This window comes from Melozone crissalis, unplaced genomic scaffold (genome assembly GCF_028551555.1).
Source record: "Melozone crissalis strain CALT ecotype California unplaced genomic scaffold, PUWL_Pcris_2 ptg000042l_1, whole genome shotgun sequence".
Classification (NCBI taxonomy): domain Eukaryota; kingdom Metazoa; phylum Chordata; class Aves; order Passeriformes; family Passerellidae; genus Melozone; species Melozone crissalis.
In genome coordinates, this window is record NW_026535820.1 from 35727728 (window position 1) to 35748799 (window position 21072).

Below are 21072 nucleotides of genomic sequence, written 5' to 3' on the forward strand. Positions count from 1 at the left end.
GCTCTTTTGTCATAAATGAGAGTTGTAGAACACTGGAACAGGTTGCTCAGAGACATGGTAAATGCCCCATCCCTAGAACTGTCCAAGGCCAGGTTGGATGGAGTTCTGAACATTCTGATCTACTTGACAGATGGTTCAAGATGAAGACAAGATGAGCTTTAAAGGTCCCTTCCAACCCAAACAACTCTGTGATTCAGTGAAAAGGTACTGTCCTTTTTTATCCAGAAATAGACATTAGGCTAAGTTAAAATGTATTTGATAGTGAAACCAGAGTGGGAAGAAGGTTCAGGATGCACAATACTCTGGAGTCAGACTGATCAGGTTGGATAAGTCCACTGAGATTAAAGATGGTTTTTGTTGCATGTACTCTGGCAACAGACTACAAGCACTAAGGGAACCTACATTGCAGAAGACCCTGTGAACTGTGTTAATAGCATCCTTGTGTAGGAGGATTTCAAGTTCCTCTTTTGAATTGGGGATTTGGACACAGTTATGCAACCCTATAAGCACCAACTTTCAGGATTTATCACTTGTCAGTGCACTTGTTCATAACACCAGCTGCAGGAAGCAGTTTATTTTCAGCCAGACTTGAGACAAACAGATTATCTGAACAGAATGTACTTCCTTATAAGCTTATTTGTCTGTGGTTTGTTTCTATTAGTTTATATTGCTTCCTGATGAGCTGATTTCTGTGGCTCATTCCTTAATCTGCTTACAGGTTAGAGAAAAGGGCCTGTGGAGATGACTCCTTCTAAGTGGCAGAAGCCTGAGATGCTGCACTGCTTTGTATTAAAATGCCTCTGGGATTTTTTTTTTTTTGTGCCAGTAGTAAGTGAGTTGTTCTTCCATTCCATAGAGTGTCCTAGTCAGCAATAAAACTGGGAGAGATTGGCCTGGGGGTGGCAACCCCCTGCTCATGACCTGGCTGTGCACTGGTCAGGGAGTGGTAAGCAACTGGATTCCGCATTACTTGGTCTGTATATTCTTTTATAATAAGTATTTTCCTTTTCTGTCCCATGAAAATATCTGTATCTCAACCCACCAACTATAATTTTTTTCCTGATTCTTTCCCCCATCCCACATGGTGGGGACTGAGCACACATCTGCATGGTGCTCAGCTGCCTACTGGATTAAGCCACAACAGCAACCTAACACCTTCCTTTTTCTGGGCTTGTAATTACTTTCTCAAGCCCAGGGGCCTCTCCTTTCTCTAATGGGATTTATTTCACCCTGCTGCAGAATCACAGATGCATACTAATATGATGGTTTCTTTCTCCCAGCTCAGTTTGAGCTATTAGATTGCTTATAGGTGTGTGAAAACCTGGCTACTGGTCATTGTATCACATCTAACTTCCTGATTGTTGCTGATGGCATAATTACTCTCTTACATAATATAAGACTCCTAAGCAACATTTCTAAAGCTATGAATGATGTCTGCAGTGCTTCTCAGAATTTAGTACAGAAGAATTTTAGGTAGTTGAGACTCAATCAAATGCAAGATTGATTTTTTTAAAATTATTATTTTTATTTTTAAATTGCTGGCTAGTAAAAATCACTTTGAAAAAGGCCAAAATGACAAAAGACCAACAATAATTACTTAAGTAAAGCTCCTAGTCCCAAACTGGAGGCAATATCTTCTTACAATGTGTTTCCAACATTTTCAAGAAAAAAACCCAAACCACTAGATCTAATGTCAGATTCTGTGTGTACAAAGGGTATTTTTACTTAGTTAACTGTCTGCTATAGCTTGAAAACCATCTGCATGCACAAAAATGACTGTCAAAATTCATTAAGAATAAGATTATTTTAAATTAACAAAAGTAATCTTCATTTTCCCCACCACCCATTTGCACTCCAGAAAGGAAGAGCAAAGGTGTCTTTGAAATGAAGGCTCTTCTGTTTGAGTATTTTTATGAGGAGTATTATGTATAGCAAAAATTTGTGGCCAGAACCACTATTCACAATACCTCAGTGTGTTGCCAGAAGTGTCAAAATTGGTTTTGGCTGGGATTAAAATAATTTTCTTCATTAGCTACTGTGGAGTTATATTTTGGATTTGTCCTGGAAACAGTATTGATAACAGAGATGTTTTTGCTACTGCTGAGCAGGGCTTACACTTTATCATAATATTATTTAGTTATGAAAAGACCTTCAAGACAATTAACCAAACTGTAAACCCAGCACTACCAAATCCAGCACGGACCCGTCTCCCTCAGTGCCACATCTACACTTTGTCTTTGTGATACCTTGAGGGATAGTGATTCAATCCCTTCCCTGGGCAGCCTGTGTCGGTATCGGATAACCTTCTATTGAAGAAATTTTTACTAATATCCAGTCTAAACCTTTTCTTGTGCAACATGAGTCCATTTCCTCTTGTCCTGTAACTTTTTACCTGGGACAAGAGACTAACCCCCCCACGTGTCCACACCCTCTTTTAAGGCAGTTGTGTAGAACAATAACATCCTTCTTGAGCCTCCTTTTTTTCCAGGCTAAATAACCCCAGGCCCCTCAGCTGCTCCACACAAAACTCTTGCTTCAGCCCCTTAACCTGCTTCATTACCCTTCTATGGATATGCTCCAGCACCTCAACGTCATTCTTGTAGTGAGGAACCCAAAATTGAACACAGGATTTGAGACGTGGGTTCACCAGGGCTGAGTACAGCACGATGGCCACTTACCTGGTCCTGCTGGCCACACTATTTCTGATGCAGGCCAGGATGCCTTTGGTGTTCTTGGCCACCTGGGCACACTGTTGGATCATGTTCAGCTGCTATCAACAAGCACCCCCAGGTGCTTCTCCACTGGGCTGTTTTCCAACCATTCTGTCCCCAGCCTGTAGACTTGCATGGGGTTATTGTGACCCAAGTGCAGGATCTGGCACGTCATCTTGTTGAAACTCATTTTGTTGGCCTTGGCACATTATCCAGCCTATCCAGATTCCTCTCTATAGCCTTTCCACCCTCCAGCAGATCAACACACCTTCCCAGCCTGGTGTCATCTGTCAACTGATGATACCCTCACACAGATCATGGATAAAGATTTACACAGAACTGGCCCAAGCACTGGGGAGCACCACTGGTGACGGGCACCAGGTGGATGTAACTCCAGTCACTTCCCTCTCTAGACCCGGCCATCCAGACAGTTTTTTTGCCAAGTAAGGAGGGCACCTGTCCAACTCACAAGTAGCCCGTTTCTCCATGAGAATGCAGTCGGAAATTACGTTGCAGTCTTTAGTAAAGTCTAGCTAGAAAACATCCACAGCCTTTCCCTGATCTTCTAGTCAGGTTACACTGTCATAGACGGAGATCCAGTTTGTCAAGTCAATCTGCCTTGTACAAACCCACACTGGCTGGGCCTGATCCCCTGATTGTCCAGTGTGCACTATGTGATCGCATTCAGGAAGATCTGCTCCAGGGCCTTCCCTGGCACTGAGGTCAGGCTGACAGGCCTGTAATTCCCTGCATCCTCTTTCCAACCCTTCTTGTAAATGAGTGTTGCACTTGCTAACTTCCTGTCACCTGTGACCTTCCTGGTTAGCCAAAGCTGCTAGTAAATAATGCCGGGGTTCATGGGTTCAGTCCCCATATGGGCCATTCACTTAGAGTTGATGATCCTTCTGCACTTTTTACAACTCAGATTATTGTGTGATTTTGTAAATGATGGAAAGTGCTTTGGTGAGCGCTCCTGGGATGCCTTGGGTGCACCCCATCCAGCCCCAGAGACTTGTGCTGATGTCATGTTCAGCAGATAAGGCAGGGGGAAGACAGAAGAAGTGGGCGATGTTCAGAGTGATGGGGTTTGTTTTCCCAAGTTACCATCAAACATGATGGAGCTCTGCTTTCCTGGAGGTGGTTGAACGCTTGCCTGCTCATGGGAAATTGTGAATGCACTCCTTGTTTTGTGTGCACACTGCTTGTATGCATGGCTTTTGCTTTACCTGTTAAACTGTCTTTATCTCGACCCACAAGTTTTCTTGATGTTCCTCTTCTGAGTCTCTTCCCCATCCCGCTGCAGGGAGGGAGCAAGTGGCTGTTTGAACTTTAGTTTCTAGCCTAGGTTAAACTCTGACAGTTGTTCAACAGCATAAAATATACTTTAATTTGTATTTGAAGAGAGATGTCAAATGTATTACCTACAGACACAGAGCATACCCTAAAAATAAAGCAATATACTGAAAGTAATGAAGCTCAACTGGTAACAGTAGCTCATCACATATTTGTTTCATATTGGTTTTTAGTCTGCACAAAAAATTCTGAATCTTAAAAGCTGAACAATCAAATGATAATGGAAAGTTTAAAAATGGGAGGTTGCATGAGAAACATTATTGTATATTTAGGTATATTTTTAAATCTCTAATGTTATTTCAAAGAGAGAGAGAGAATTAAATTTTTTACCAAGTTGCCAGAGTGTTAAAGTTAACCTGCTGGGAATGACTTTTGGTAGCTTGTGATAACAGGTATAAATTATAAGTTTCATGGTTATAAACAACCTGTATGTGGATGTGTTGCATTTACTATGCAGAAGAGAAATCTTCTTTGCAATTTTTCATGTATATATATGAAATGTTTTGGATTTTGTAACTGTAAAAAGCCATTTTGCCATTTAAAGTCAGTATCACTAAGCCTCAACCAGCAAGATTATACTCTCCAATCCACATTAATAATTCAGTGTAAAATATCTCCACGAAGCTTGTAGCCCTGTCAGAGATAGAAAGTGTTTATATTTTCTGGATACATTACATTAAAAGCAAAAAGTATTTGTATGCTGCAAGCATTTGCAAATCTAGTCATGGTGGATGTGTTATGAAACGAAGACCATAATTTTGAACCTAACCCTGCATTATCACTCATGTTGATTTCTGTGGACAGTACTGTAACAGGTAACTTGTGATAAAACTGCCCTGTCTGGACAGGTGTTACAGGTGAGGACAAGTGGTAAAATCTGAATCCCAAACATATTCACTTCTGATCTCCATATGGGATAAGAGGTTTGCCAAAAACATCAGGTATTAAAACATGTTTTAAACATGTTAAAACATGTTTTAATTTGTGTTTCATTTGGTCCTTCTGTTTTTCTCACATGTCTATCTAGTGTGCCCTGCCTGACTTTTAGGATGACAAGGGCTGCACGCAGATGTGTTTCTAGTGAAGTCTGCTTTAGTCAGAATGACTAATGAAAGATGGCCTAGCTACTGTTTGTCAAACCCATGCAGTCATATTTGCAACACAATCAGTCTTTTAAAAGCAGAGGCTTATGTCATCAAGTCTTCCTTTGAACTTTTGGATTCTCTTTAGAAGCACAAAGCTTTGTCATGCTGTTGCAAAAATTCATATTTAGCAGCTGTTAAAACCTTTGAACATAAAGTTTAATTATAACATTTGCAGGAATTAAATACTTCCGTCAAGTGTGAGTGCTTATGGCCTAAACCCGTTAGAGGTTCATCACCTGCTACCTAAGCTGGGGCTGGGGTTTGCCTCAGAACAGGGGCTGATTGCAACAAACATTGAACAGACGTAGTCAGCAGCAGTAGAAAAATGGGCTCTGTTCCAGAACTTAAAGTTTCAAAACACAGGCCTGAAGAGGAGTGGGGAAATGGGGCAAAATATGTCACCTGTACTATTAAGGGTTTTTTTACCATGTCTTAATAGTTGCTACTTTTTTCAGGAATGGGGATGTGTCTCAGGATTCACCACTGCTAGGCAAAGATTAGCCAAATTTAAAGACAACTAAAAGAGAAGGTGTGCTGCAAATAGACTGGAAGAAGTGGGAAGCACATGTAGGCTGAAGCTGTGAGGAAATGGTGAGCATTAGTGGAATGGGAGGGCAAAAAGGGCAGGGAACTGAGAGACAGCCCATCCTACCTGCCCCACCAAATCATTGTGGCACCTGTGTTTCTGCTCAAGCTTCTGGTATGACCTGTCCTGCTGCCTCAGGAGTCTTCTCAATCTGTTGATCTGGACTTGTTTAGAAATGCTGGCCCTCGTAGGGGAATGATTAAGGCATGTGGCTGTACAGTCCTGGAAGTGGTTGGCCACAACGGACTGGAGGATGCAGAGGCTTACAGGGTCATTATGACTCTGCCAGTGCTGTGTCCTTCCTACTGCACCCTGCAGTGGTGTGAGGGGTTGCTTCCCTGTCTGCTCTCACATTCCTTTCCTGCAGTGCTTCTCCTCAGCTACTGAGGTGGCACTAAGCACCTATGGTTGCTCTTAGTGGTAATACTGGGGGACATGCAGCAAGCCATCAAGCAGAGAGAGCTTTCTCAGTGATTCCTCTGCTAATAAGTTATTTAGGAATAATCCCCAAGTCTCACAGTAGGGTCTTTATGAGCCTACTTCAGAGCTGGAGTCAGTCTTTTGAATGCTGAAGCATTTTCTGTTCTTCAAATCAACAGACTCCTTCCACTGAAGCCAGCAAAACTGTATTTTCATGCTTGCTTTTGCTACAACTGCAATGCAATTGCTGACGGGTTGTGTATGTAAGGTCCTGATTTTCACTTCTTTTTCCCTGCGTGAAAGATTGCCACAGACCAAGTGTCTAAACAGTTGACAATGACATCTCTAATCCTGATGAGAAATTTGGCCATTTTCATTATTAAAGACAGCTATTTATGGGCAAAACAGAATACCAGGTGTAAGTGAAGAAGTTGAAGAAGTCTTGTATTTTCCTTGAACGTAGTTTGGTTTTTGTGGGTTTCGTTGGTTTTTTTTTTTTGGCTTTTTTTTTTTTTGGCTTTTTTTTTTTGCTCCCCCCCCCCCCCCCCCCCCCACAGGAATAAACTAACAGTTACAATCTTGACTTTTGCTCTGTGTGCCATAGTAGCTTTTTTACAACTGGTGGTCTCAAAGAGGTATACAATAAGTGGAATTTCTGTAACTAACTCCAAGCATGTTCTGATTTAGATAAAGTTTTCTTTATAGTCAACAAAGCCAAAAATCAAACTGTTTACAGTTAGGAAGTAACAGCATCAGAGTTCTGATCCTGCACATTTTTTCAGATCAAGCAGTTAATCAGAGACTGGAGCACTGAGTGCATACATTTTGCTCATTGTCTCTACAACGAGCAAAACAGTATCATGATGCAATGTGCAAAAGAATATAGCAAGGTGAACCAAATTTTGTGTATAATGAATAAAAGAGAAGGATTATGTCAGTCCTGAACATGTAACAACTGTTATCTGGGCTGCAATGAGTTAAAAATGCCTTTCCTAACATAGAAGCACAAAGGTGAGGCTGTGCTGACCTCAGTGCAATCATTTAATGGCTGTAACATTCATTTCCACTAATGCTTTCAGTGTCAGTGGAGGATCAAAGAGAACCTGGCTTTCTGCTGGCAAAAGTTCTGCCTGAGAGCAATACCCCTCCCTTCCAAGACCCATTTTGCAGTTTTCACATATACTGCATTATGTTGGCTCTTATTATTCTGCATGCTTCCTGTTACATGGCTCCAAACTGCTCAACTCTTTAATGCAATATCCAATCATGCCCATTAGCTCTGACTCACAGTTTTCAAGAATTAATATGTAAGGCCACTACAAGGAAGGGATACCCTCTCCTGCTCATACAGTAGATCAAGGCAGAGACAAAGCCCTAGCTCTGGGCTTTCTACAGCATTACCCTGTGAATTTTATAGCAGCCTTGTCAGAAAAGCTTTGTCAAAGCAGTAGACTGTGCCTTGGGATAGTCCTGTTGTGGTTAGGCAAGCTGGGTGTGACCAAGTTCAGAGCTGAAAGTTGTGGCTTCATGTTGAAATTCTACAAAATCTCCAGTTTTTAACTCAGAAATAGAGTTAACAGTAAAGCCTAGTCAATTTTCTAGAAGTTATACTAATCTTCAAACACAAAAACTTCTATACTGACATTGAGTGGCCTGAATGCCTCCTATTGTTTAAAGACTCTGGTCAGCCTTTATGATGGATTAACTAAGCACTTCATTGGAAACCCAATAATCAGTGCTCATCACAAGGTTACTTACAGTATGCAAACAGAGCACATTCCCAATTAGTAGTCTTCATGTGTGTGTTACTTCCAAAGGGCAAATATTCAAAAATCAGGACAAAGAAAAGAGACACAAATCAGTTGTGAGGGACCTTATTTTATATAAAAATGTGAATGGAAATTAGGTCTTCAAGACACATTTACTGTAAGATCAGAAAGCTGCGTTCTGTCATCTGTTTTGATGGGGAAAACTGGTTTCAATAAGGAATTGAAAACAACTATTTGATGTAAACAATATATGCAAGTGGTGAGGGAACTATGCATAGCAATCAATATAAATAAATTGCTCTGCAAATTGATAACGGGAAGCTAGAAATATTAAGGAAAATCCATAGCAGATATTTTCTGCATGCACCTGCAATAAAAAATAAATCATAGTGATGGCCTAGAGTCTCCTAAATTGCAATTCATAAACTGTTAAAATAATTTTTAAGAAGCTATTTGGTGCAAGGTTTTTGTTTGGTTGTTGTTTTGGGGTTTTTTTGGTTTTGGTTTTTTTTTTTTTTTTTAAGTGACTTCAGGAGATCAGCCAAGAACATTGCTCCACTTGATAGCAACTTTCTTTTTTTTGTCAGTGGTGCTTTGTTCATCTGGAAGGAAATGTTTACGGTGTAACTTATTTGGCAATTAGTTTTGGTAAAATCATCGGCTGGCTGAAAGGTGTACAATTTCACCTGAGGATGTCATACACTATGTATCTGCCCCAGTCATGAAGAGAGTCAGGGGCAAACACACTTTTATAGTTTTATAGAAATATATGCCCTGAAGCCAGGGCTATGTGTTTAAATTAGACAAAAATTCCTAGTATATAAAGCAGGGAGCACATTAGTATGCTATATTTCATGTCAGGCTTATTTTATTATTTACTGCATGGTTTTATTTCAGTACCACTTTGTGAGTGAAAATCTTTACAGTTCAGTTTGGGCTGAAGTTTGTTCTGTGTAGTTTCCCATTTCGCTGCCATCCCACTAGCAGCATTTCAAACAATCTAATGAGAGTCTGCCTTACCAGGTTTTGGATGTAGGTCCATCCTAATATGTGCAGTTTTATTTTGGTATTGGACTAGCATTAGAGGTCATTTAATGCTCTGCAGATTGCAGAACAGGAAGTAGAAAAATTCATTGTGAGTAGTATGTTAGGAAAAAATTAATAACAAAACAACAACAAAAACCCAAACAAAACCCAACAATGAAACAACAATCAAAGCAAGCAAACAAAAAAACTCTCAACAGACACATTCCTTTGGCTATGATTTTTTTTTTGATTATGTATATGGTTCAGAGGATTTTTCAGGAATGGTGTTTACATGGAGAATATTCCTGTTCTCTACCCCTGATGAGCAGCCCATTCCACACCTTTGGCTTTGGGCCGTGGTACTTTGCATTGGCCACACAGCATCCATGGCCAAATGAGCCAGCTCGACGTGATGCACGAGTGTTCTACGCAAAGTACAAGGTGTGAGAAAGCGACCTCTGCCATTAGCAGCAATGGAAGAGGCATCGAGGGAAATCTGAGCTTGAATTGGAAAATTTTAGGGGAGAGAGATTTCCATGAAGTATTTTAAACAGCATGCCTCAACAGGAGGGCACACTTGTTGCTACCACCTCCAAACAGATCTGTGAGCGCTTCGGGAAACTTGTTCCTTACGGGAAACTCCTCCCTGTGCCGGCCCAGTGCCCGGTTCAGCGGCGGCCGGACCGGCCCCGGCTCATGCGGGGCAGGCGGGGCGGGAGGCGGGCGGAGCGGAGCAGACCGGCCGGGCCGGGCCGTGCCGAGCGGGCCCAGAGCGCAGCGCCCGCGGAGGCTGCGCTGGGGCGGGAGCCGCGCTGCTCTCCGCGCCGGGCCCTGCATGCCCAGAGCCATGGCCGGGGAGCCGCTCTCCTTCCGCGCCTTCCTCGACGCCTGCCCCGCCGGCTGCGAGTACGGCTACGGGCACGGGGACGGGCTCCGGGCGCTGCGGGACCGCGAGTTCCCCCGGCTGCGAGGTACCGCGGGCGGGCGGGCCGGCCGGGGGCGGGCCGGGGGCGGGGAGGCCGGCCGGGGGCGGGGAGGCCCGGGCCAGTCCCGGCTCGGATCGGCGCCGGGCGGGACGGAGCGCTCTGGTGTGACGGAGCGGCGGCAGGGGCGGGGACGCTGGCAGCGAGTGCTGGGCTCAGCTCGCTGCAGTGATTTCTGCGGCTCGGGGAGGAGACAAGGAGCAGCTCTCGCTCTCCTCCCTCTCCTCCCGATCGTCCCTGTCCTCTTCCCTCCGGCACAAATGCCTCAAAGGTGCCATGGATTCAGTAATAGGATTTCGATATGGATATGAAGAAGGGAGTTCGGAGGTGAAGGAGAGACATTATAATAGTACATAAAACCCATTTCTAGTTTTCAGCTTATAGTTAGACAGGTGTTTGTGAACTACTTTTACAGGTTGCTATCCCCCCAGCATTAAACATCCTTGTGCATACTACTTCAAATATAATCGTGATGGTTATATGATTATACGACAGTAATTTGTCTGGTTTAAAGAAGTATCAATGCTTATTGTGATGGTGTTCGCAGGGGTCTTAGGGTGAGGGAAGAGATGAGAATGTTGATTCTATGTTTCAGAAGGCTTGATTTATTATTTTATGATATACATTATATTAAAACTATACTAAAAGAATAGAGGCAAGGATTTCATCAGAAGGCTAGCTAAGAAGAGAAAAAGAAATGATAACAAAGGCTTGTGACTGACTGACAGTCCGAGACAGCTGGACTGTGATTGGCCATTAATTAGAAACAACCACATGATACACCTGTTGCAATCCACAGCAGCAGATAACCATTGTTTACATTTTGTTCCTGAGGCCTCTCAGTTTCTCAGGAGAAAAAATCCTAAGGAAAGGATTTTTCATAAAACATGTCTGTGACAGCTTATGGTATTGGCACTTCAAAAATCTTACGACAAAAAGCCCCAGGTAGAGAGTGGAGTAACTAGCATCAGTTTGGATGCCCTATAATTGTTATTTAGGCCACTCTTTCACTTGAGAGGTTTGTCTTGCTGCTCTTTTTATTTTTGTAATTTCACTGAATTTTGGTGATTGGATACAGGAGTGGGCTTTCTCATGCACAGGTGTTTAGATTGAATGGAGGTATACTTGGCCTCTAGAGGAATGTGAAAAAACTTCAGCAGCACTTTAAAGAACTTGAAGATTTAGTAAGTCAGTGTCGCAGTGTATTATTACACATAGTAGTTACAGCAGTGAAAGTTTGAGCACCAGAAGTTGCTTCTCCAAAATTAGGTGTAAATTCTGAAAAGTGGCTATTTTGTTACTGAAATATTGTTTAGGCTTTTAAGCAGATGAGTTTTTAAAACTCTCGAGAATCAGGCTCATTTCTCGGAGGCTCCCCAGTTTTGAAATAAAGTGTATCTGTTAATGAATAATGTCCGATGGGTTAGTCTAGTTCCCAAGGGGAGGTTACTGCAAAGGCAGAGCATTAGGAGTTTTTCTCCATTTGAAAATGTTTTGCTAATGCAGTCTTCTGAGTTGTCCAGCCTGCTGAAATAAGATGTAGATAACTTAGAATATTTCTAGAAAGAGATGAGCAAATACAGGGTATGAAGTAGAATCTTCAGTAATGTTAGCTAATTGAAATTACATAATCATGTGATCACCTATGGTAAGGTGACCTAGGTTGCAAATTCCTTCTGATTTCCCCCTTGGAATTTTAACATGTTATCCAATTAATGAATTGTCATCCATTCATCTTGCAAGCTTGTCACCTCTGTGAGGAAACTCCATGTCTGTGAGGAAATGTAACTGATTGCTGTGCATGCATGTGGTGTCCTGTCTGGGACTTCTTGTCTGAAAAACAGTGACACATCTCTGGTCAGGAACTGGTGCCTTCAAGTGATGCCAGCAGTGCCAAATGAAAGGTGCCCAGGGACAGGTTCCTAGGCCTAGTGTCCCCTGCCTAACATGTCTCTTAGTCTCAAAGCTGACTAATTGTACTAGTCCAGGACAGACTCCAGGAGCTCAGGAGCTGGCTGACAGCAGAGCAGTGTGGACGAGAAGCACGCTGCTTTTATTTATTCATTTATTGCCCTCCTTTTATTTATCCGTTTATCCCCACTTACCAAAGGTCTCAACACACTGATGTTGATGTAATGAAAAGTCTTCTAAAGCTCTCAATTTTGTTGTCTTGCAGAAACAAGGCAAAGGGTGGCTAATGTACAGGTTGGTGGCAGCAACAGTAAATAAAAGAACCTTCTCTGAGTGACTTAGAAAAATTAGCATTTAGCTGCTAATAGTGGCATTTTTAGTGGCCTGCCAGAACATGCAGGTAGTAGGATGAGGTAGACGTTTTACATCTCTGGTGGCCTTGGATCAACTCTTTGGGTAAGTCCTGATCGTACAAAGAGTGATTCACTTTATGAACTTCTGCCTGTGCATGGTGTTGATCTCTGCTCTGTGTCTCCCTACTGCACAAAGCTGCTGTAGTTTTGTCCCTTCTAGTAAAGAGAAATCTTAACTAGTTCCACTGGGCAAAAGAGAACATGTGCTATCTTAGGGAGTTAACAGGAATCATAGAATCATAGAATGGTTTGGGTTGAAAGGGACCTTAAAGATCATCTAGTTCCAACCCCCTGCCATGGACAGGGATGCCTTCCGCTAGACCAGGCCACTCAAAGCCCCACCCAGGCTGGCCCTGAGCACCTCCAGGGATGGGGAGTCCACAACATCTCCAGGCAACATGTTTCAGTCCCTCACTCCCCTTATAGTAAAGAATTTCTTCCAAACAGCTAATCTAAACCTTCTCTCTTCCAGTTTGAATCCATTCCCCCCTGTTCTGTGAGTACGTGTCCTCTCCACCTCTCCTGTAATCCTCCTTTAGGTACTGGAAGGGGCTACAAGGTCTCCCTGGAACCTTCTCTTCTCCAGGCCGAACAGCCTCACTCTCTCAGCCTGTGCCCTGTTTATTTGGGGCATGCCTTAAAGATCTTTTGGTCATTAAAGCTGGTTAAAAATCCAGATTTTGCTGCTCACGTTTTGTGTGAACAGAATTTTTGGAATCCCCTTCTAGATACCCATGAATTAAGTCTAATGTTTGATTTAGGAAGTGTCATCTTTTTATGAGCATCATGTGGGAATAATTATTGCATATCAATGTATTCACTTTTTCCTGATTACTAATATTTTGTGGCATCCACTAATGACATACTGTGCAAATGGTGTTCTCTGGGCAAGGCAGAAATCTTTTCTGTGTTAGAGACCATTTCTTACATGGTGCTGGTGCTTCTGTTGTAGCTTTAGTATGAATAGCTGCACAGGTGCCTGTTGAGCAGAAGGTTCAGCAGATGTCTGGAGAGAGCCCCAGCTTAGCTACCAGGCATACTGCGAAGCCAGCATTTCTCAAAGGTGGTCCACCTGTGGTTGTACCAAGTCTTGGGGAGTTTCAGTCTTAGCTGCATCAGGAGGAAAGTAAGGTTCATACTCAGTGTGTTGGGGATTTCCCCTTCAGGTTTTGTGAAGAGATAAAAGGAACTACTTTACTTCCTTAAATCAGCAGGGGTCTGTCTGTTTTGGCACAGAAGACTTACATTTTCCCTTTTAAGCCAAAGTTTATCTTCACTTCTGTAATTCAAAGGCTGTTAGCTGATGACTAGAGCAGCCCTTTCTAAAAATATATGTGGAGTCTGTGAAACAGATCGCTGTTTCACAGGCAGCAGCGTATGTGCAATATGTGACCTTGACTTTAATCTTGTGAGCAGTATACCCTTATCTGCAGTGTAGGATTTTAAATTGTGCTTTAGAAACAGATAAAGAAATCAGCAGGAGTTTATAGGTTCTGTTGTTAAGTAATGGGGATGAATATGCTTCTGTGATGTTTATCAGAGCAAGGAAAATACCAGCTTCAGTTTGTATCATGGTTTTAAAAAAGAAAAAGCTGACATGTGATTTGGACACAGCATTTAATCACAAGATACCTTTCCATTTTAAGTTGTGTGCCAGTATTCTTGTCTAATATAGCTGTGGTAGTTGAGTGGGAGCTTTCCAAGAGCTCTAAGCAGTGGATATCCATCCTCCAAATAAAAAACAGGATGTAATAGGAATCAGGTATTCTTTAAGAGATACTGGCTATTTGAAGGTAGTCTTTAAGTGAGCTTGAGATGGACTGTCCCATTTAATGTCAAATTGGTCACTGGCCTGTACTTCAACATCATGCCTTACCTTAATAGTATAAACATTTGTGATATGTATGATCACATACAACTAACAATAATAATGAAATTTGTCTGTTAAACAGAAAGGAAAGGCAGACTGATCTTTGAGTAACAGAATTGGCCTTTGTTTCTTTGAGACTCCAATGATGTCCCGTGAACTGGTCACTTGTACAAGGGCTTATCATACTCTTCAGTTGAGGAACAGCTGGGTTTTGGATCTGACCTTACACAAAAATAGGTCTTTTTTACTCATATTGCTGGTAATTATTTGTGTGGTGACTTTTCCTCTGAGTACAAGAATGTGAAAAGCAGATCTCTGTGTGCTGCAGTTAAGTCCTCAGCAGCTCGGTTAGCAAAGTTCATCTCTGTCCTCTGAGAATAGAAAAGTCTGTTTTGTCACCTTTGGGGTAATCTAGACTTTTTTGGGTGAACTTCAGAAGTAAGAAGTACATTCTGGTGTGTCAACTCAGTAATTTTGTTGATAGGTAACTGATGCTTGCACTTTATGAAACTTGTGAAGATGAGTGGACTGTGAGCCTCGAGAGTCATGCTCACCTCTTGATTGCAAATGTAGGCTGGCCTTGTCAACCAGAAATTCTACCAGTCTTGTGCCTGAGGCTTTTTCTGAATTTTGGAAAAAAAAAAAAGAACATCTTTTGCATCCTAAAATGACTTCTTTTGGGGGGGTTGGTTTGCTTGTTTGTTTTGTTTTGTTTTGCTTTTTGTAAGACCATTCTGTTCAATCTGGTAGCTATCTTCCATATGTGTATGAATTACTCTGCTGATTTCTTAACTATTAATAATTTTTATCTGTGGATGAATCTTTTCCTTTTAATCTCAGTTTTTTTCTTATTCTTGAAGACTAAGTGACTGAGTTTTCAGCAAACCTTTGAGTTCTTTGAGCAGTATTGGGCTTTGACCAAGGAGGCAAATTTGATCTTATTCTGTAAAAACCAGTTTGATAGTGAGCGATAAGTTTATTTTAATTAAGTTTTGTTTGAAGACTATCATAAACCAGAAACAAGGCCTGTGCCATTTTATGGTCAGGAGCAGTACTTACTGTGAGTTCCCTGAAGCACACCCACCCATTGCTGGCCAGTGTTGAGACAGCATCTCCAGAAAGGACAAATTACTTCTCCCACTTGCAGATACTGGCATATGTTAATGTTAATCCAGTGCTTGCCTCTCCCACAGAAAGGCAGCAAAAGCAATGTGTAGGGGAAGGATGAGACTGCTTTTTGTTGTCTCACTGGAAGATCCCATGTAGCCTAGAAGAGATGATAACTGTTCTGGAGAAAAAGTCTGAATTTCCTCATCTCTAGCTCATCCTGAACAGAGAGAAAATCTTCTAAACCTTTCCATTTGATGTTTAAAGCTGAGAACTCCTCTTTCTACCACTGTTGAGGCCCTTTCGCTCTCCTCAGTGGCTGTGAGATCTCTGGTAACCTGCTCCTGTTCTCTGTAGCCTCTCCACCAGAATATGATTTGTTTTTGTGAAGTGCCTATTTATTTTTATTTGGAGGGGAAAAGAAAGCAAAAAAATTATCAAAGGAAGCTGCTGTTGGACAGTCTGAAATGCTAGAAGGCATCTGGGAAGATACATTCAGGGGGTGGAGAAGGTAATTGTGAAAAGAAGCTGTAGTATGGGAAGTGTAACTGCAAAACTAATGAAAATTTTTTTGTAAAAATAAAAATATGTATGCTCATGTAAAGCCTTAACGCTTCCTGGTGATTTCAGGTCAGCCACAATTATCTACATTAGCTCTTATCTATAGAACTGCTATCAAAGACGAAGCATGTGTTGAGCATAAAGCGTGTTTATTCCCACATGCAGTAACAATAGCTTTGTGTTAGTTTCAGATGTTTTCCTCTGCCTACACAGAAGTAACAAGTAGTCTTAAGGAATTCCTTATGTTGCATTTCAGGGTTCATGAGATGGTCTACTCTGTGCAGGACTGAACTTTCAGTTGCTGTTAATGATGGACATAGGTCTAAATGAAGAGTAGTCAGTGATATTGTCATTGTAATATTTCAGCATGGAAAACAGTTTTAGTTACTTTCAAGTTTATTCAGTGGAAAAAAAAGAAATGTGGAGCAGGAAAGCAAAGTCCCAAACTCTATAAACTTGATACAGGTGACATGAACTCCAAGTATTCAGTGGTAATTTAGAAATAAATAGTTAATCAGTTGGGACTAGATTCTTTACAAGAATGAATAATCATATATAGACATGAGATTTTTTTTAAGTCAATATGTAGATGTGAAAAAATATTAGATTTGGGAAGATAATTTATGGAACTCCATAGAAAATGGGTATCAGCCACCCATTTTCTAAAAAGTTGCACTTTTAATTAAAAGATACATTATCTTCTAAATTAATGCCTGTACAAGATGTATATTAATATTTGAAAGTATTGAAACAGGCAGATGTTCTACTTAGAAGAGCACAAGATACTTTTTATCTCTTACTTAAAAATTGGAAGAGCACCAGTGTCTTTTTCCTGCACAATACCACATCAGTGGTGCCTTCTGCTGAAGGCACAGAGTTTGTGTTAATTGGGAGTGGGGCTGCAGTGGAGCCTCATCCCCCGTGGGCTGCAGCTGTGCAGGACAGGTGAGCAGCACTGAAGGTAACAGGACATGGAGTGCTGAGGTGTGCTGACCAATCACCAAAGGGCACACAGGTGTAAGGCATGTAAGGTGAAGGGTTTAAAAGGCTGGATTGAAGAATAATAAAGGGTTGCAGGTGCTTGGAGTCTTCTTTGGTGTTGCTTGTGGCTCTACTGTTTGTACCGGCACCTTTCTTCCTCCTGTTGCCTTTGCGTCCTCTTAAATTCTCCTGTTTGTCCTCTTGGATTGTTGTGATGTTGCTGTATGTGAGATGTGTATTGATTTCTTTTTAGCCTATTTCTATATGTTTCTGTGTTATCATGGATTTTTAATTTTTTCTTTTAGTGTTAAATATAAGATTATTAATTAAAGAGTGTGTTTATGTATGTTTCCAGCAGAAGTGATCTGCTTCTGGTGTTCCTGCACTTATACTGGAATTTCTTCTTCCAAATCAGAACCTGGAATCTGATGCCCTTGAAATTTCCATAAGATGTTAGGGTAGGAATTCCCATTTCTACACTGCTTGTTAGAATTCAGGGGTGTTCCCTGTGTAAGGACAAACAGACAAATGGAGAGGTGAGAGGTCAGCTTTTGTTGATCAGCTTGATTCATTGCCTGCCTGGTATCAGAGAGATGCTGCAGAGGCATTCCTTGGATGTGAAGACACTGTCATTGAATTTAGGAAAGCCATACTGCAGAACACTGCATAGTAAAAAGCGGTGATATGAAATTGATAAATGTGTAGACAGCCCAGTATGTTTGGAGAATGGGAAGCCAGTAGGATGCTTAACTCTGAGAGGATATTTAGGAAGTAGGATGAGGGTCCAAATGCCTCAGGCTTTTTATAACTCGTGGTTCTTGGCCCAAGCCATCAATGCAGATGTTTTACTTTGTGTGACACTAAAGTACTTTGAAGGTGGGGTTTTTTGGTTTTTTTTGTTTTGTTTTGTTTTTTTTTTTTGCTTACTGAACTTGAAAAGGGGACTGAAACAAAATTCTTTTTAGGAATATGTCAGCTTGGAGTTGGTATAATTATTTTTTCTTCTGAAGTTAATCATGCTATTAGTGTTACCACATCTGCATATTGAGAACCACTGACTGGTTTCTGTCACAATTAGGAAAAGGGTGGTGTCAAGACTGAAGGTGTGGGACAGTGAGGTCAGAGTTAGAGAGAAACAGGTATAGTAGGGCAGGGAGGTGTAAAGACAGGCCACAAAGCATTTAAAAGTCAGACTTAATTAGTTTAATTGCTAGTGAGTCAAGTTGTTAGGCTCCTGCCAGTATTTTTATCAGCCCAGATAGATCCTGTGCTTTTGTGCTCTTTGCCCCTTCACCTTCTGCTCTGCTGTAGAGAAGTGATGGTCTGTGAGATGCCTGCAGTGGGGATGTGACCCCAGCTAGGCAGCTCTTGAGAGAGTGGCACGCAGGAAAGTGCAAAGTTGCTCTTTTTTCCCCCCATTATGTGAAATAAATGTATTAAGCTGGGAGGCAAGGCTGACTCCTCCACAGTCTTTTATTTCTCCTTCTTGCTTTCAGCATTGTCCTGACTCACTCATGGTTCCTTGTAGCAGCCACGGGAATACGGCTCTCACATGAGAAGTCAGAAACAGATCTTTGTGCTCATTCAGATTAGTCCCTGGAGCACCAGGATCTAAAATGCTTTTAAAAGAAAGTTAAGAGCATGACTGGACAGGGGTTTTGTCATAGTTTTCCTAAAAAAGAGAGATGTGATCACAAGGATGTGATATTTTGGTGACATCGTTAGCTGTGAGGGATGATTATACAACTAAGCTTATTTCTTCTGCCAATGTGCAGAATAATGTTCCAAATTAAAATTTGGAAAGGTGACAGGAAGCTTATTTGAAGAAATATTCATTAATTAAATTAATGGTGTGTGAATTAATTTCATTACTGCACAATTAAACACCAAATATCACTGTGTGTACCCCTTTGCAAACTTACGAATGGGTCAGGTGAAGTTACACAGTCATCAGAAAATTTCTCCTCTAATTTCTTCCGGAGGAAGAAATTGAAGCCCAAGATTTTTCACATGTTTATGTTCATGTCACACAGCACATTAAAGATGTCATAATTCAGTAATTTGGAACTGATGATATCAGCAACGGGTTCCAGCATATGTTGCCTTTCTTCAGAAAAAAAGGAAGAAAAAAACTTTGTACTGCTTTTGAGTAAAATACCCTCTTCATCTCCCGTGCCATACATTTCCCAATTTATTGAGGAGTGTAGCTTATTAAATGTGTCTCTGAGTTCCATTTTTATTTTTTGTATGCCTGCCTATAATTTATTTTAATGTTAAACAGTTAGACTTGTCTAAAAACAAAATGTTACTTGGCTGCTCTGGCAGAATGCAACTTTCTTTAAATCTGTCATCATCTTTGATTCATCACACACTAGGAAAATATTTCTTATATATTTAATCAATTTAGGCGTGTGTAAGCCCAGTGAGCAGAGTGGCATTTCTTTTCATACCTTCCCCAGTCTCAGCTGTGATGGACAATTTGCTTTGATAATGCACCTTGCCTTCTCATGAGACTGGATAAAAAAAAGCTAAATGAAAGTGGATACCTAGCAAGAATTCCCTACCTAGCAGACTGAATGGCCCAAAATTAAAGACTGCATGAAAAAGAAGCTTTTACCATCCACAGACATGTTGCTTTCTCCTCCCCACACACAGAAACTTGCTGGTAATGCCTAGCTGGGAAGCTGACCAAACTAATGTTCAGACAAAACTCTATGTAGGTAATTGCACTCTGTTGTTGGTCATAGAGTTTGTGTTCACAACAAATGAAGTGTTTGATGATTGAGTTAATTCCTGAAGGACTGGAATTGGTTGCTCAGGGAGGTGGCAGAGTCACCATCCTTGGAGGTGTTGAAGAAACGACTGGATTGTGGCACAGTGCTGTGCTTTAGTTCACAAAGTGGGGATTGGTCACAGTTTGGAGTCAACGATCTTGGACGTCTTTTCCAACCTTAAAAATTCTATGGTTCTTTGATATCATGGAAGGTTGTCATGAAATGTAGCAATATGATAATGTTCCTGTTCTTACTTCCTTAGCATGGATATTTAGTGGCAGGTACAATGCTGCCAAGACAGCCTGAAATCACAAATGCAGGAGGACTCTTTGCCCTTCTAAAAAGAAGATCATTTAATACGACTATAAGTGCATGAAAATATGTGTCATTTAAATTCATCAGAAGTGACTTGGAAGACTTGGACTTAATAAGAAATAAACTAAAAACCATGTAAGCTATGATTTGGGTAGCATGAAATTACATGCAAGAGACATTAAAATGCAAAAATAACCTTTAAGGGATAACTCAGAAGGTGTATTTTTAAGAGAGACTAAGGAAGTAAGTGTGTGACACCTCTGAACTGCACTGCTGCTCACTTTTTCTGGGGACAGAGCAGCCCATGTGATTGGGACCCACACACTCCTTTCCATTTAGTTTTTTCCATTTCTGGTGTTACTGAGGTGCATGTCCTTGACAGATGTTTTTCTGGTAATGAAATGAAGCCCTCTTTTTACAAATCGTTAGCTTGTTAGTCAACATTTCTACTGTGAATTGTCCTAGTATCACTCCAAACTCACCAAGATCAGAAATACAGAAGGGAGATAACTGTGACAGTTGTAAAAGGAAAATCACTTTCTGTATATATTAAATATCCCCAAACCCAATCTTAAATTGCAAAGCTGGAGTCTTGGTGAGAGTCAGTCTTCCCTTCCCTTCCCTTCCCTTCCCTGCCCTGCCCTGCCCTGCCCCTCCCCTTCCCCATTGTCTTTTATATAGGTCTTCTTGAAACCATAGCTATAAATCTGAGCGATTTTTGATAAATGAGTTGTGTATTTCAGTAAAACTATTCAAAATTCATGCTCAGGTGAAATTCTAAACCGGAATTTTATTAAAAAGTCATAGCACCAGCAGCTTTATCTGTCCTTTGTCCTTCAGGGTCACTTTCAGAGTAATAGGTTAACTTGTCTAATGATCAGAACATTAATGATTTGTTTTTCTTCTGCAGAAAGAGAAAAGGTTCTGATTTTGGGTTACATGGAAATTTAGCTTTTCATCAATTAGAATAGCAGCTATTGATGTACTCAAACATAGCTTATGGCTCTACAGCATGGAGGAGACTACCATGCATTGAAGTGGTTCTCCTGTAACAGAACACTGCAACTGTAATTCCAACATAAAGAAAGTCTATTCCTTGGGAAGCACCTTTTTTCCGTTCAGATACTAACAATTAGGATTTGTTGCT

The 21072-nt window shown here is 41.2% G+C and overlaps 1 protein-coding gene across 1 annotated transcript in view; it reads left to right on the forward strand.

The window, feature by feature from the left end:
* Positions 1-9857: 9857 nt before the first annotated feature.
* MOCOS (molybdenum cofactor sulfurase) overlaps positions 9858-21072 on the forward strand; it is a 205435-nt gene continuing 194220 nt past the window's right edge. Inside the window, exon 1 of the mRNA XM_054285191.1 lies at positions 9858-9981. Coding sequence (XP_054141166.1) covers positions 9858-9981 — 124 coding nt within the window. The remainder of the gene's footprint in view (positions 9982-21072) is intronic.